This window comes from Grus americana, chromosome 13 (assembly GCF_028858705.1).
Source record: "Grus americana isolate bGruAme1 chromosome 13, bGruAme1.mat, whole genome shotgun sequence".
Classification (NCBI taxonomy): domain Eukaryota; kingdom Metazoa; phylum Chordata; class Aves; order Gruiformes; family Gruidae; genus Grus; species Grus americana.
Window position 1 is genome coordinate 4,780,018 of NC_072864.1, and position 17,912 is coordinate 4,797,929.

Consider the following 17,912-nt stretch of genomic DNA (forward strand, 5'->3'; position numbering starts at 1 on the left):
AATCTGTTGAGGAAACACTGTTATGATAAACACCTACTTCTTTAGTCTGCTCTCCTACAAAAAAAAAAAAAAAATAAAAAAAATAGCATTTAAGTGATTATGCTGTCTGATTCTTTTTAAGCCTATTGGGTAGTTTCAGCCAAATATGACCAAAAAAAAAATCCAAGATACAAAGTTACGAAAAGTTCCATGAAAATTATAGCAACGTAAAGTGAAAAAACCTACTAACACCTGCAGAGACAGAAAGGTAGGAAGAGTTTCCATTTTGCACATGTATATTCATTGCCCAGTCAGGCAAGCTCTAGCTCCAGGATGTGCTCTCTCTTATCCCCGTTTGAAATGCCAGAAAGTAGAAAATAACACCAGTGGTGCTGAGGGCACTGTGGGATGATTTAGGGTCATTGCGCTTGAGGTGTTATCACAGATAAGAGGAACTGGGTTTGTTGCAGGAAACAAATATTTGTAGGAAACCAGCCTTCATCACTTCAATTGCTTATGAGAATACTTGTAATATATTTTAAATCAGGTTTCAACATGAATTTCCCTTAAGTTAATATAGCCCCTGAATTCAAGTTGTAGCCACACTCAGCCACATCTATACTTCCTCATTTTTATTGCAATTCTAGTAAGTAAAAAATATATTAAGACACATGTTATTGGATTATAGGGATCACTACTACTTTCAATTTCTGGACTTCATTGTTGTACAGATTTCTATTATCAAAATCCATTCTCATCTCCAGCAAGCTCAATTGAAAATGTAAGCTTAATAGTTTCATCCATGCATTGTAGAAATGAAAAGAAAAACTTCTGAAGCAGTTCAAAAATACTTATGATATCAAGAAAAGGCAAATTTGAACCTTGATGAAAATCCTGTTTTCCAAATATACTTTAATGTTTCCCTACAAATATAGCAAAATAAAGTATAACCTGATATGTACATGATCAGCTTAGTTTATGCTTCCTTCAAGTGTCCTTTTTTCCCCCCTACAAACTCCCAAGATGGTTGGCCTGACCAAAAGTTCTCTCCCACTTTGATGGGAGAATTTCTGTTAGCTTCAATGATTTTAAGGTCAGACATCATCGTACAATGGTACAGTAAATGCTTTAGTATGTGGTTAACAAACAGAATGCCACTCCATGGAAGTATTGATGAGGACAAGCTTATAAAGACTGTTACATCTCAGCTTAAACTGCAACTCAAGTTAAATAAAATTGCTCAAATAATGTGCTAGCAAAATTGTGCAAATATTTTAAGAGTCATTTCAATTCCCAGAATTTGTATAAATATTTATTCCATTTTATTTCACCTGTTCTTCAGAAATGAGACAGATAGCAACATGGCAGGAAAATAAGGTATGCAAGAACAACGACGCAACTGATGCTTGTTGACATAAGATCAGATGAAATTGGGAGACTTTCCAGTAGAAGCAATATGTACTCACAGCAGCATCGTATAGATTAAAATGGGAGAAAAGCACATACAAAGTCAATAGCATCAACCCAGAAGGCAGTACATGAAAGTCTGGATGTGTATGTACAAGCCTGTACTCATTTATTGTTATGCATCTTTGAGTACGTATGTGTATATAAATACAGTATGGAGGGCAAGATACCTGTATTTAAATTCCAAATATTTAAATCCCAATAACTAGTATGACTTTATAAACAGCCTCAGAAAATGTAAAGAATATGATAGCCAAACCAAAAATCAACATTCTTGCTAATTTAATTACGGAACATTGGAAAGCAGGTTAATCCAAAAGTACAGTTGTCTGAATTTTCATTTGCCTTTGCTTAAGTAACATTTCAGTGGCAAAAAGTGATTTTTCTCAGTGATTTTAAAGAAAGTAGAGTTGTCAAACTAGAATGTGCTTTTCAAAAGATAAGCAAAAGGAAATTGGAGATTTCAGTAATTGAAAATTCTAGTTCAACAATGGATCATTGATTACAATGAAATAATTCATATTTTTATATATTTGACCCTGAAAGAAAAATAGGTCAATAGAGTAGAGCAACATTTACTTCAAAATGACATGTTATTAACTATGATAAAAGACATCAGCTCATCTTTAAATAAGGTAAGGCAAAAAGATGTCCTCATTATACACTTAAAGGTACAACGATACCTAAGACATTTCAGATGAGGCCCTCTACAGACAGGAGCAGCCTCAGGTTCGCAGGCCCTGGTCCTCACAGGAGACTTCAACCACCCCGATACCCGCTGAAAGGACAAAACAGCAGGACATAAGCAATCCAGGAGATTCCTGGAGTGCACTGATGATATATTCCTCCTCCAAGTCACAGAGGAGCCAGCGAGGAAGAAGTGCACTGCTGGACCTCAAACTTGCCAGCAAAGAGGGACTTGTTGGGAATGTGAAGGTCAAAGGCAGCCTTGGCTGCAGTGACCACAAGATGGTGGAGCTTAGGCTCCTGAGAGGAGGGAGAAAAGTAAAAAGCAAGCTCATTACACCCTAGCCTTAAGGAGAACAGACTTCTGCCACTTTAAAGATATCCTTGAGTCCCATAGGAAGAGAGACTCAAGAAAGTTGGTTAATATTCAAGGATCACCTCCTCCAAGCTCAAGAGCACTCCATCCCAACAAATAGGAAGTCAGACAAAAATATCAGCAGGCCTGCATGGATGAACAAGGAGCTCCTGGCCAAACTCAAACACAAAAAGGAAGCCTATAGAGGATGTAAGAAAGGATGCGTAACCTGGGTGGACTATAGACACATTGCCTAAGCATCCAGGGATGAAGGAAGGAAAGCTAAAGCCCAAATGGAATTGAATCTGACTAGGGATCTCAAAGACAAGAAGGGCTTCCCTTAACAAAAACTCAGTATAGTTTCATGAAAACCACAGAGAACAGAGTTAGGGAATGGCAATTTATTAACTATTATTCTGCATCCCTAGAAGTGGCTTTCTGGCTGCTTGCTGTCAATGGCACTCTCCACTCATGGTATGCTCAGTAAGACCAGGTATAGTATCACACCCAACATGTGATTCTTAAAATGTGAGCCTGAGGGTTTCTTTGGGTTGGGAAAGCTGGAACAGGCCTGGAATTTGGGGGAGACTCTTTGGGTTTGTTTTTGCAAAGATAACTATAATAAACCATTTGAGAAAAAAAACATCATGGGAAGGTGTTTAACATCAGGCATCATTAGATAAAATAGCTGTTGTATCTAAAAATAATCCAAACATTTTCCTTAAACTTGAATCTAAAATTCAATTAGTGTGAACAATCAAAAATTAGTTGCCATGGGTTTATTTCATCTTAGTTACTTTATGTAGGCAATTTACTGGCAGGGACAGAGGTTTTTCTCCCCCCTCTACCTTCATCTACAGCACAGTTTAAGATATCAGCTTCTGAGATCAAAGTTAACACAAACAATGTGACAGTTAAACTGTAGTATACTTTGCTGAACAGCTTCAGCACATAAAATCTCTTCTGTTTGGTGCACTCCTTAAGGTCATTAGCATGATTTATTAAAAGGCAGGAAATTAGGTACTGGATATTTCAATATTGGGTAGAAAATATAATTCCATTGTTGCCGTAGAACTGCTTTATCTCCAAACTTGTAACCATAGTAACTAGATTGGAAAGTATTCCTCAAATGTTTTAAAATTCTTTTATTCTTATTAACACCAGCAAACACTGAAAAATAATGGTAAATTCTTATTATTTCCCAGTTTTCCAAGGCATCTGCTGCTCAAGTGTGATTCTTCTGAAAGATCTTAAGTAAACAGAAGTATTTTAACAAGGCTTTCCATTAAAATTCCGTTAGCTTAAAGAGAACAAATGTATTCTGTTGGAATTGTTTATGTGACTAGCAATATTTTAAAAAACAACAAGAAAAAGGTTGAAGAGAGACCTTTCAGAAAAAGAGATAAATTTGAAGTGCTGTCTTCACTTAATGGTTTGTTAGGACATCAAATACATATCCTTTAATGAAAATTAATATGCTGTAGTTTAATAATTCATGTACTTGCATCGAAAGCCCTTTAATTTAATGGAGTGCTGTTCATTTCATTACATTCATTGCTGAGGTAGGCTGGTATTTTTCCATGAAGGTCAGAAGTCTACCATTCCTTCATGCAAGCCATGAATTTGATCAGATGTCAAACTCTGACATCTCCAACAGTCTGTTCAGGTCCAACCCAGCAAGGTATTACACATTTTCAAGAACACTAGACTAGCAGGAAACCTCTAAGTGTCTGTTCTTTCAGGATTAGAAACAGTTGCATTATGCAACTGTGATCGTACAGTTATCAAACTTTGTATTCCCTCTTCAGTACTTCTGTTGGAAATTAATTCCTCTTCTCTGGGGACTAGAAACTTTTCTTCTAATCTTCCACCAAAATTTATATTCATTAGTTATTACGCCAGTGTATTCTTTTTGCTTAAATCATTACACTCACTCTGGATTTACAGAGAACACTTACTGTGCTAGGCTGAACAAATTGAGCTCATATATATTTCTGCCCAATCTTACTGTGCTAGTACCATAACTTGATTTTTCTCTAATCCCAACATTTTTTCTTGCTGGATTAGAAAGAGCTTTATTTATTAAGACCGTCTTTATTGCCTAAGTGCTATTCATCAATAACACTTTTTTTCTTTTTTCTTTTCTGTACATCTTTCTACCACTCTTAGTTTGCTGCTAGTTTATATATCCTCATCTGTGGATGCGTCTATTCCTACACAGAATGATAGACACACTTCTTCACACTTCAGCTGACTGCTCTCCTTATATGCCACCAGACTTTGATGCAAGAAACCGGAATTCCCTGTTGTAAGGCCCTGATAACAAGTGAATGTCACAAACACCTGTCTTGACATGGGCAGGGATGGGCTGATGATGACCAGGGAGTGTTGAACAAGGACGGAGCCTGCGGAGGCAGGATAACGTCTTGTGAGACCACTCCTCTAGTCCTGAAACACGTAAACAAAGACCATTTGTGCCCTGTGTGCCATGTGCCTGTGACAGATCACCACTCACTTGGTCAGCCCTGAAGGGGGGGGGCAGTGAGTCCCCCAGGACCCCCACAACCCACCGACTCATTTCTAGAACATTTCTGAACATTCCTGAGCACATACTGCGCCTGCTCAGTAATGAGAGACCCCCGCCTACGGGGCAGGCACATCGGGTTATAAAAAGGGGAAACATAAGTTTTTGGTGCGCGCCCACCACCTGAAGACTACAACTATGAGCAGAGAACATTGCTGGATCCAAGGGTGGTGATATCTTTTCTCTATCTCTCTCTTTTCTTTCTCTCTTTCTTTTCCTATCACTCTCTTTGTCTTTAACTTAATTTTCAGCACATTAGGGTAATATTGTGACAGATTTTGCTAAACCCTTACCTTTCATAGTTCTGCTAAATTTTGAGCATTGTTATGACTTTTGCCAAGCCTCTATCTTTTGTAGTTCCACTGAGTTTTAAGTAAATTTATGATTGGTTTGAACCTCTAAAGTAGTTGTCATTACTCCTGATTACCGCGCAGAGAATTAAAAAGTTAACTTCACCCTAACCCCCTGAGTGGGACAGGACACCTGTATCTGACCAATTCCATCCACCCTCTGAAAAAGGTCCTCATGCTGCAGTGTTTCCCAGGAGCCAATCATTCCAACATCTCCCTGATGGCACCACTTTTTCAGCTGTCACTGAAATATTCTTGTCTTCTGGACAAGCCAGAATTCTTGCTGATGACCACCTCCCCTTTTCTGAGCATGGAACACCCTCATCATTACATCTGTTGTGGTGATGATTTGAAAACAATCAGATGATTTTATAAACAAATAATTTTAAAAAATCCACTAGATTTTTCCTGTAGACCTCAGACCTACTTCTAGTTCCATAGTAAGAAATACAGTCTCTTGCTTCTGCATCATTTTTAGTAACTGACATGAAGATTCAGACCAAGAACTGAGATTCAGACCTTTACCAACTGAGAAGCTGGTAAGGAGTCACACAGATCTCTCTCTCGGTATTGGAAAGGCTTTTAGATATAGCTCCTGTGTTCTGCACGTCATTTTATTCTCTGGCAGTGCACACCATTACTTTCCAGACTTGGACACCCACCCTGGCTAGGTCCTTTCCTTCCTCCTCTTCTCTTTAGACTCTGTCTCCCCACCCCCTCATTTTCTGCCTAATTTTCTAGTAAAACAAATGCACTTAATTCAGCTTTTATTTTACTGTTGTTCTTGTTCTTCTGTTGTCTTTCATATGTCCTCCTTCTCTCTCTCAACAATCCTTCTCTCTAGGTTGTCTTCAAAGGTTGATGGATCATGACCATCTCTCCTGACACTTCTATCATCTTTTCAAAGTTTCGCCTGAAGTTTGGCATGTTTTCCAGCTGCAACTTTAGTACTTACCACTTCTCTTCTGTGAAACATATAATTTATCATATATAAATAGCCTCAATCAGATAGCCACTCAAAAATAATAAGCTTCCAGCAGCTTTTCCATCCAGTTATCTTCAGTTTCCTCCCCTCTTCAGTTTTTTTCTATTGCTGCATTTACAGACAAGCTGTGTTTTCTTAACACAGCCTTAAATTCACAGCTCAGAAGGTGGAAAAAACCCACCTCCTCATAGATCTTAAAGATTTCTATCCTGTTTGCTAGCCTGCACTACTTTTTCTCTTGAGCTTTTGTTTAGGTCAGTCCTGCAATTTAATTGTCATTTGGCAGCTAACTGTCCATCAGCCCAGATCAAAGGCAGGGAGTATATATACACTATCTAATGCAAAATATGTGAACAAACACCCCCTCCTTCCAAAAGGACAAAACAGCCAAGTAACAAAGAAAAAATATTCTCTTACTGGCAAAAAATAAGGTTTTGCTTTTTCTTCATTCAGCACCAGTTTCCTACAAAGTTTCCTGTGTACCTCTCTATTTTCTGGCCTTCATTGAGCATAAATTTTTACCAGGCCACTCGTGGCTTCCAGATCTTATGTGTCAGCAATTTAAATAAATTAAAATACTCATTCTTATGAAGCACAATTCCATTAAATTAAAGAATAGAATCATGGATTCATCATATGTCCATCAATAAAATCAATAGGAAATCCTTTCAGCCTATATTAAAACATTCTTACTTTGCAGATGTCCTTCTTTCCTAATGTCTGGAAGAAGAGCTAGAACTGTTGACTATTTCCACAATTACCTTCCTGCACTTTGAGCTCTGTGTTAGTGTAGGATTAAACTTCAAGTACCACCATATCATGCATCATGTGGTCATCACCACAGTTATAGTGTGTCTGGAGATTGTCATCAAATAGCTGCATAGAACTATCACTCAAGTTAGTCTTAGAAAACATTTCCATAGCATAGTGACGAATAACCTATCACCATAATTACAAGATAATCCTGCATCCCACTGTTTTGTACTTCATTTGACTTGATGTGGACAAATAAACCAGGAAAGTAACATATGGGGAGAGATTAAAAATTGAATATCGTATCCCTGTGCTATATCAGCAAGAGCTAAACAAAACACATCAATAACAGACAACACTTGTAGCCTGGGCCATCTGGTCACAAAGGCCCCTATTACCAAGACTGTATTAAAATATTTTAATTTTACTATTTTCCCTCAGGAATGAAGGATAATATGCAAAAGCTTAAATTCTGCTAAAAGGTAAGATTCCTCTACCTACCAGCACAGCACACCTATGATAGTTATTTAATTAAGAGATACTCTAATGAACAGTGTGCAAATGGCAAGGCAATAATCTCATTCCTAAGTGGGTATGCTGGAAGGCCAGTAACAGCACAGAGAACAGCCTCTACACATGTATTTCCTTGTTAAGCTAAATACTAATTTGAATTTTTGTAATTAAAACAATTTTTTTCACTTTTCAGTGCAGTACCTCCTTCCTGATTTATATTACCAAATTTTAATGAATAAAGTTCTCTAAAATTCCCTTTTATTTCTGCTATTGTTTCCTAATTGTGAAATAAAATGTAATTAATTATTCTCCTACTGCTCTCCTATTTTTGCACATCTGCCCTGCTCCCAACTAAGTGCTAATAAGCAGCTCAACTGTTGGTGGCTGCTGCAATCACTTCCAAACAACCTTGTGCATTTCCAGGCAATGTAGCATGGGTTGGAAAGCAAGAGGCAGTCAGAACAGATGAATAAACTACATTGGTAATTTGCTAAAGCAGATGGAAAAAAGGGAAAATAAAACACTCAGGGTGCAACTGGAAATCTAACTTTTATGTGGACATCCAAACTGGATCACATGATTGTATCAAACAGAACTAGTCATATCTGAAATTATCACTATCTTATTTTTAATTCAGTCAGGAGAGCTTCACATTCCCAATGAGCAGAAAATGCAGTAAGAAAGATGACAGGAAAACAAAAGGTGGAATTATTTTTCACATAGGAAAATGTGTGGTTATTACACACACACATATATATACATATTATTGTATTGGAATGCCTTGTTCCTAAATGTTTTTATTATATTTTATTCAGACATAGCAATAAACATAATAAACTGCCCCACTGTGGAATCTCACGGAGATTTGACCGGGAACACCCATTACAGAGGAACTCAGAAGGACACTGCTCACAGTGTTGGACAGACAGGATGAGTACTTGTGAGCCCCTGCCGTATGAGACAAACTCTGCTGTTCCCATCACAGCCAACCTACATGAGTCCTCAGCCCTGATTGCTGGCAGTTACATGACAAAACTTTGATCCAGAATCTGCTTTCCTTTCTTGTTCCTTCTCAATTTTAAAATTCTATTATAACATGCAAATTAACCATTCTCTGTATGTTTTCTCTCTTCCCCAAAACACTATAGAAACCACAGCTACAAAATACATCTGCAATGTCCCTTCACAGCAATTACAACAGACCACAGACAGCAAAGTTTAAGTTCAAGAGAAATTCATACACATCCGCAGCTGTAATTCCTCAGTCCATGTAGTGCACTGGTGAGGCATCTTAAGATAAGCCCCAAAATAATGTGGAAAAGGAAATAAATGGGTGTTCCTGCCTGCAGCAGGGGGGTTGGAATTAGGTGATCTTTGAGGTCCCTTCCAACCCTAACCATTCTATGATTCTATGATTCTCATGCCTCACAGAAGTGTGCAGCTAAATGAATTTTTGCAAATTCATGAAGCTATGTACAGGTAACAATAAACATCTGAAGTTAAATGAGACAGATGATTAACTTTTTCTACAGTTTGTGCAGGGTCTGAAACAAGTACATGAATTGAGTGTCTAAGGCTCTGTAGATTAGTACAGACTATTCTATTTCTGAAGACTTCATGGCCTGTCTTATGAAGATCTGTGACATGCCAAAATGACCTAAAAGCATTGCTTTTGTTTTCAGCATGGACTCTGATTGAATTTTTTATTTAGGGAACAATAGACTCTCTTCCCTACCATCAGCATGTCTGAGGCTCCAAACCATTTTATTTATGCTTTGTTAAGCATTCCATTGCAAATTACTACAGTTGACCTAGAATATTTCACTCCATTATTTTAAATATCTCTAAAATTTTTATCTCAGTTGACACATATACACTCTACGCTGCTACTTGCAATAGACTGTAGCCAAAATACTCATGTCTAGATACCCAAATTAGAAATATACTGTGTGAAAAAAATTATATTCAAAGACTTTTAAAACTGATGACAGCTCAACGTATTTCAAGGTGCTGATCATTTGCAGTTCCTATAATTTAAACATTAGTTGAGGATAGGTATCTTAGGGCCTTTGAAAAACAGACTGCCAGACGCTTTTGTACTTCTGTGTTTATACATCATCTAAGGCACTTGTGATCCCTGACTAGCATTTCAGGAACGATAACAAATCAAGATGACAAGATGCTAGGAAAACATTTAAGTACAAACAGGACCTGATTCATCTCATTCTGCGTAAGGAATCTCAGTTACCAGGACTAGCATTCTAAACTCCCAATAAAAATACATAATGAAGGCACTTCTGGAGAGAAACTCAGACTACCTCAGAACTAAAAATTCAGTGTACACAAGCAGTAGGAGTGGAAAGGGGCAGGGCGAAATAAATCAATAACAAAAAAAAGCACTACAGATCTGTGTATAAGTAACCTTTTTAATTCCCTCACTGCTTTAAAATTGCACAACAGAAGTCTTAAAAATTAACTATTTATCACTAACATTAACCAACAATATTTACTTTAGTTATTGATCATTAATTCTCAAATACTGAAATGCAAAAAGTTCAGAAATAGCTTTAGAAAGTTTAGGACACATTAAAAAGTACTTCAGAAAGATAGAAAAACTTAGGGAAATTTATGAGATCAGTATAAATTATTGATGAGGAAAGGGGAGAAAATTAAATTTTCATAGATTATTCTTTGTTTTTACTGATTGGAAAACAACCTTTCCTAATTATTAAAGTAACTGATTAGGTGCCAGTTGGCTAAATTACACATCGATCGTAGAGTAAAATTCTGCCCTCGAGCTGTGCATTTAGCTCTAGCAATCATATTGGTGGGAATTAGGACTAGACTTTACAGCTGTACAAGCCACCACGCCATTAACACACCTAAAGTCAGCGCAACGCATAGGAGTCCCTGTTTCAAAACTGCCAATATGCAAAACATATTCATGTAATTACACCTTCTGATGCCTAAATGGTCATTTGAACAATTATGGGTATTTTAGTTTTAATGATTTTGTATATACAAGCTGTACATCTGAAGTTCTGGAAAACTGGCTCTTAGAACTTTTGTCTATCTGGTTGCCTGCAGACCCAAGAAAAACTTTCTGCTTTGTCAGACCTTTGCAAACAACAAAAAATAAAACTGAAAACACACGTGAAGACTTATTTTGCCTTTGGACGCTAGAAATTAACTAAGGAATGAACAGAAGGTGTTTTTACATTGAATTCCTTATGAATTCCTTCTAGGTCTTCAGAATAGATTCTATTCTTAAACATTCTATGATTCTATAATAGTAACAAGATAATCTACACTATGAAATAGAATATTCTTCATAACATTCCTGGCCTAGATTTCATCCCCAGTCTAACACACAGATACACAAGTTGGCAGTAACCTCTATTGAAGATAGCAACTGCATGAAAACGTATGTGTTTGATTAAGGCTTTTTATACCAGAATGTATGTTATTTAAGTCTGCCATGAATACAAAGACATTTTCATCTGTCTACACAATATAGACAGAAAAACAACATTCTCTCTTCAGTTTTAAGTTTCTTAATTTTTTGTGGGATATTACTACCAACATGATAGGCATTACAAAATTTTAAGAGAAATAGATCTATTACTTAATATCAAAAATTGATCCAGTTCTTTGTTGACTTACCTTGCCAACGGATCTAGGGAACGGTGGTCTCTGATTTTCAGGAATTAATATTGGAGTTGCCAAAATAGCTCTTTTTTGTCTTGGAATTCCAAGGTTGCCTTCTATCTTAAAGATTTCCTAAAAAAAAAAAAGACCAATTACAAAGAATTTCAAAATAATATTCAGTTATTTCCATTCCCTGCATCTTTAGGCAAAATTAACATGAACTACCAGATTCTAGGTTTTGTGTTGTATGTTTTCCAGCAACTATTGATAAGATATCAAGCTATTTATTTAAATCTGTCAGGTTACTGCACTTATTACACTGATAGCGGACAGGCTGTATTCATTTTGTATTCCTGTAGACTAGCTTTAAACCTAAGCAAGTGTGTCTACCATCCTAACCTGACGACTGCTTAAATCATACATCTTAAACAAGGTCTGGCTTACCTCAAATACTAGCACAACACCTGTAAAAAGCCACACTTTAAATGTCTTACATAATTTTCACATCTCAAGTCACATCTATACTTGGTCAATTCTCAGTCCAGGCTTTTAATCAAACAGAACTTACAGGTGAATTTGCTGAGACTGTCCCCAGCTAATGAACTGTCAGTAAACACCAAAAGCTTGTAAATTAAAAATAAAAATAGACAGCAAAACCCAGGTGTAAGAATATCAGCTAGTAGAGGTTTTGTGTCAGGGGGTTTTTTTGTGTTGAGTGTTGGGTTGTGGGTTTGGGGGTTTTTTTTCTCTTAGAGAAAACTTCATGCTACTATATTAGAAAGAACAAAAGTAGAAGTGGTTTATACACCAGCCTTCCTTTAAACCCACTGCATTTTCTGGAATATTTAGTTCCAGCTGAGCGTCAGGCAATTCAGCACTTTGAGCTACAGCAAAGTCTTCACAATGACCTCTGGCCCCTAAAAAACTCTAAAAACTCTGTCTGTCACACCTTTGCCTTCCCTTCCCTTCTGCTCTCTGATCCTCTCGCTGCTCTCTCTGCATGAGCTGCAGTTTCCCAGAGACCACCCTCTCCTTTTGCTTCCTCCTACAGACTCTGCAACTCTCTTCTCCAAGCACAGTTACTACCAAGGTCAAAAACAGCCTCTCTCCATCTCCCAAAGATCTCCCCTTGGATCCAGACCCCTTTTAGGGAAGGGAAAAAAAAACAACAACAAAAAAACACCCAAAAACCAAAAACCACTAAGAAAATAAACCCCACCCACCCACAAACAAACAACAAAACAAAACAAACCCGATGCACACACACAAATTTGTACTGTGTTGGGAATTGTGAAACTGAAAAAGATTTAGATCGCTACTATTCATTCAGGTTGTCATGACAGTTTTACTAAAGAAGTCATCGGTTGAATTAAATGTCTAATTCCGATATGGCAGTTATCATCCTACAGATAACACTTTTTTCTCTGCTCTCTTAATGCAGAAACTCCAGAAAATTAAGTTTCTCAGTCAGTTCTGGAATCCATGTTGTTGTTTTAATAGCCACTGTTTTATTACATCAGGAGAGCTCCATCCCTAGGCTGTGTTTTTATAAAACTGCAAAGCTGAATGAGTTTTCTTGGTGGCATGGTCTGGACATCCATCAGTCAAGAACTCCACAGGCTGCTTCTGCTGCCATCTGTATAGGTGCCTCCCATCTAATGAATCCATCATCACCAAAACACTGCTCTACCTCTGTTAGCTTTAGCATCACTTTTCAAATTTGACAACAAACAGTAGCAAAGGAAACACAAGTCTTCAACAGTCAGCTTTAGACATGATAAAGTCAAAGAGCAGTGGGAACCATGCAGAGAATCCCTTCTCACAATTTTGCCAATTTTCATGACTATTTGAGGCTCATCCTGATACAGAGTTCCCATTTCTCCCAAAGGGTTTGCCACTCCTCTCTAATCTTTCAGTCGGCAGGCCACTTGGGTCCCTATTTTTGTCTTTCAATTCCTCTCCCAAAAGAATTTTCCCTAATAAAAATTCATGAGAAAGTTCAAGATAAAAAACACTTGAAGTGTCAAATAAAAAGGAAGGAGCTGAGTTCTATCCAAAGGCAAATGCACAGAGCAGTAAGCTTTCAAAATCACTTACACTGTAAACACAGCAGACAGTTTGGCTGGCATGTGTCTGTGACATTTCTAAGGAGAGTAGAAAGGAAACATCAATTCTTTAGCTCAGCCGCAGTGCTCAACTGATCACAATGTTCACTTGTGCTAACTGCTACCTTCATGGTTGCTCTTCAGCTCGTGGAAGTATAAGGAAGACTTCCTGGATGCATGCTTTTTGCAAATGAGGAAGACATTTATTCACATTTGTATCTCTTTGTATCATACAATGGTCATCTACTCCAACCCTCCTGCAATAAGCAGGGACAAATTCAACTAGATCAGGTTGCTCAGCGCCCTGTTTCATATTTTTTTCTATGGTAGTTTGAGGAGTAAAAGGAATTTTCAGATTGTTCAATGTTTAGATCTCCCAATTTTGGTAGTTATAGACCCATAAGCAATTGGCTCATCACTTCCTCATGACAGGTTATCCTTACACTTTCCCAGAACATCCACAAATGGAGGAAAAAGCCAAATTATATCCAATGAGTCAACACTACAGTCATTAACACAAAGAAACTATATTCTAAAGGAAAGCAGAAGGCTGGGAAGACTTAAGGCCTTCAAGTCCAGATTTCCAAGCAGTACTTTGGAATAAAAAAGGAAAAATAGTATTATTTGTTTTTAAACACTATTAATCTGTTGCACGGAGAAGAAAGCTTCAGCAGATTGGGCACTCTAAATGTAAGCACTTCTCTGAGTATGTTTCATGCTGTGTATTCTTCAAATCTCACTGCTGCTTTTTAAATACTGATTTCTTCATGATGATTTCTCTCTTTCTCATCATCCCCTGGTGTCTAACAGCAACATGACTGATTAAATGAGTAGCCAAAAGCATCACTATGGAATGCAGGTAAATAGAAAGGAAGAAAAGGTCAAGAGTACTTCAACACATTTAATAATTCAGTGCTGTTTGTGGTTATCACAATGATTTCCCCATTTGCAAAGAACAGGGAAAAAGAAAGAACATTTTGCTTAATACCAAGCAGCTGCACCTGACGGTTTGATGCTCAACCAACATATAAGACAGAAGCCAATAAATTTGAAATTACATGTGTACTTAGCACCTGATTCAACAGTTAAAACACTGAAAAGATTCTCATTCATGAGTGGATATACTGCATATATAACAATTTTTACTGAATCCACCTATTTGATTTCCTGAAGAACCAACTCACAAGAGATATGAAATTACTCCAGATACAATTGGAATTTTTGCTTCAAATTTTCTTACAATATCAGGCTGGCATTACAACAGGAGTCTTCCTTTGCCCCCTTGACACAAGTTAAACCTGCAAAGGAGTTTTCCTGTCATCTTTGCTGGAACCAGCTGTACAAAGACTACAGTACTTGCCACATCTTTGTAGCAGCTGTGACTCCAGACAAGTATTTATGTGCCAGGAGTCTGGAGCTGACAGTCTGGAGAGCCTAGAATGACATGTCTCAGATGGGTGATATTCAACCAGCACCCAGAGAGCTAAAGGCTATGATTACCATCTCCTTCTCCCATGCCTGCTGCTTTGTACAACAAACAGAAACCTAAGGTGCGTGTCCAGAAACATCCATCCACAAGTAAAATTAATAAAACCCAAAACAACAAAAAACCCCCAATCAAACAAAAAAACGCAAACAAAAAAAACCCCAATAAATATACGCTTTCCTATGAAAAGTGCACCAAACATAAAAGTTCTAGTTTTCTGATTGAATTTTTTTTTTAAACCAAAATAGTAGGAGAGAAATCCTACCAGGTTCTTTATTTTTTACTATTTAACTGCAAAATCACATCTGTGATCTATCTTTCAACTGCTATTTTCATAGAGATTAATCAGAATCCAACTATCATTTCACTATCCACCATTTCATAACCAGCTTTTACACCCTATTTTTTACTTCATTAAATTCCCTTTCCAGACGTGGAATTGGTACAGCAACAGTTCAGCACGCAATATGCTGATTCGCTGGCAACAAAGCTTGGTTCCCTATTCATGTTAAGCAAGCAACAAACACAGCCGCCTCATTTTTCCAGCATTTAGGTTAGGCTTTTACTGAAAGATGCCAGTCTGCCCAGACCACAATGCTACGCAAGTTGCAATTTCCCTGGATCCCTTGAGAACTCTCCACTCTGTTTTGGTTTTCTTTCTTCTTACCAGGGGTTCTTGTGGGTGTTGCAGTACTTGAATACTTGAGCAAATGGCCTAATCGCTACCCAGTAGCAGGCACCATTACTCTTGGCAAAGAAAATTTCATTCGAACTTGTCATGGGAATAAGGGGGCTGAATACAGATATCAATTTGTCACAATAAGGGTTGGAAACATCACTGGAGCAGCAACCTGTAATCCCCTATGGTGACCAGAAAAGCAGTTGAGTTTCTTGCCATTTAGTTGTTTATATATACTAAGCTTGATGGTATAAAGTGGAGTCAGTCCCAAATAAACAAACAAAATTAATTGGATGCTTGTTGCAAGCAAAATTCCTTTAAAATAGCAAATGGGGTGTGGTATTCAGCGGTATATCAGTCTTCCTACAAAATCACATCACTACATAAGACTGAAAAACCAAAACTACATGCAGATCAACTTGACGCAAAAATTTTTATATAATTCTCAGTTGAAATTTCACAAGTGTAATACTTAGTTGTTTTATGTTATTTGCATCATCAGAACATTGTTATTAGCAGTATTAATAATGATTTCTAAAATCATGTGCCAAAACAGGAAAAAAATTTTCTCATGGTGTTAATAATATGAAAATCTAAGAAATGTGCTGAAACTTTACCTGTAAGTTAAAAAACTACTGTTTATACAAATCATTAATTCAATGAATAAAGTTAAGAATTGTAAAGGTCAATAGCATATACACAAACATCTGCTCAAAAGTAATCTGTCCTCAATGCCTGTAAATGTCACCCTAGAAATCACATTGTATACTTTAGAAGAACAAATCCAGCTAAAATCTAGCATGCTAAGGAGAATCAGGTATGTCAGAGCACATAAGCTTCCAGGCTTGTGAAGTATGGTCAGATATAACATCTGGGTGATGGAAATTGCTGGTGGAGCTTGGTTTAATTACACCGGGTGTTTCTACCATTATAATTAATACAGAGAGAGGCAGATCCTTATGCTGCCTAACCGATACACCCATTAACTTCATAGACACTTGGTAATCTCAGACTACAGGTTTGCTAGCATGCCATTCAGCTAGCTGTGTGTCCTGGTTTCGGCTGGGATAGAGTGAATTTTCTTCCTAGCAGCTGGTTAGCGCTGTGTTTTGGATTTAGGATGAGAATGATGTTGACAACACACTGATGTTTTTAGTGGTTGCCAAGCAGTCGTCAAGGTCATTTCAGCTTCTCATACTGCCCTGCCAATGAGAAGGTGGGGGGCATCCAAAAAGCTGGGATAGGACACAGCCAGGACAGCTGACCCAAACTGGCCAAAGGGATATTCCATACCACACGACATTGTGCTCAGTATATAACAGGGACAGCTGGCCAGGAGGCAGAGCAGCTTGGGAGCTAGCTGACTATTGGCTTCAGGTGGTGAGAAACTGTGCTGTTCATCACTTGTTTTGTATATTCTTTTATTATTATTAATCTTTTTCTGTCCTATTAAACTGTCTTCATCTCAATCCATGAGTCTTACTTTTTTTTTACCTTTTCGATTTTCTCCCTCATCCCACTTGGGGATGTGAGTGAACCGCTGTGTAGCTGTTTCAGCTGTTGGCGCTGGGTTAAACTATGACACCGTGCTACATGTATTTTTATAGGATGGTGGTTCCTTTTATCTTTAGAGGAGGCAAGAACATATTAGGAAAAATTTTATTCTTGCTCAAATCATTTGGTCATGTGTAAATCATAACTATTTTTATGCTAATTTATTCTAAAGTATTTTTGTAATGCATATGTGATAATATGTCAACTATCCCGGAGAAAAATCTGAACTTTGCTTTGTAAAATGATACATTCTATTATTGCCCTAAACCTCTACAGTATCTTTTGTGATGGAAAAGTCCTGTTTCTATTCAAGTAAGTTTCATTTATCCTCACACCTGCCTTATTCTGTGTCAGGGAAAAGTTTTTCTAAGATGATAATGGCCTAAATGCCATTAACTTTCCTTTTGTACACATTAACCATGGGAGTTACCTGTTCTGAGAATAACACAGAAATGACAACCAAGTGCCTTTTCTTTTTTTAAATTAACATTTCAGACTTTTCTTGTCATTATTCAGTGAGTGTTATTTTCATTTTGAACCATATGTGAATCACCTCCTCTTTCAGGAAATCTCCTATCTGTTCCACACTGCTCATTAAATATAATGAGGTATCCCTTATACACAAACAACCAAACATGCTCTGATTGACTGCATCTGTCAAACAGCACTGCAAATACAGGCTTAAGGAAAAAAGACAATGTCTGACCTTATGCCTCTGTCTTCACCAGGATACACTAACAACACATCCCTTATCACTATTAAAAACA

The 17,912-nt window shown here is 37.4% G+C and overlaps 1 protein-coding gene across 3 annotated transcripts in view; it reads right to left on the reverse strand.

Moving 5' to 3' along the window:
• The window catches only part of CDH13 (cadherin 13), a 500,702-nt gene that overhangs the window by 287,874 nt on the left and 194,916 nt on the right, over window positions 1-17,912 (reverse strand). For all 3 annotated transcript variants that reach the window (XM_054840727.1, XM_054840728.1, XM_054840726.1), the window contains one exon: window positions 11,337-11,453. In XM_054840727.1, the coding sequence (XP_054696702.1) occupies window positions 11,337-11,453 (117 nt within the window). The remainder of the gene's footprint in view (window positions 1-11,336; window positions 11,454-17,912) is intronic.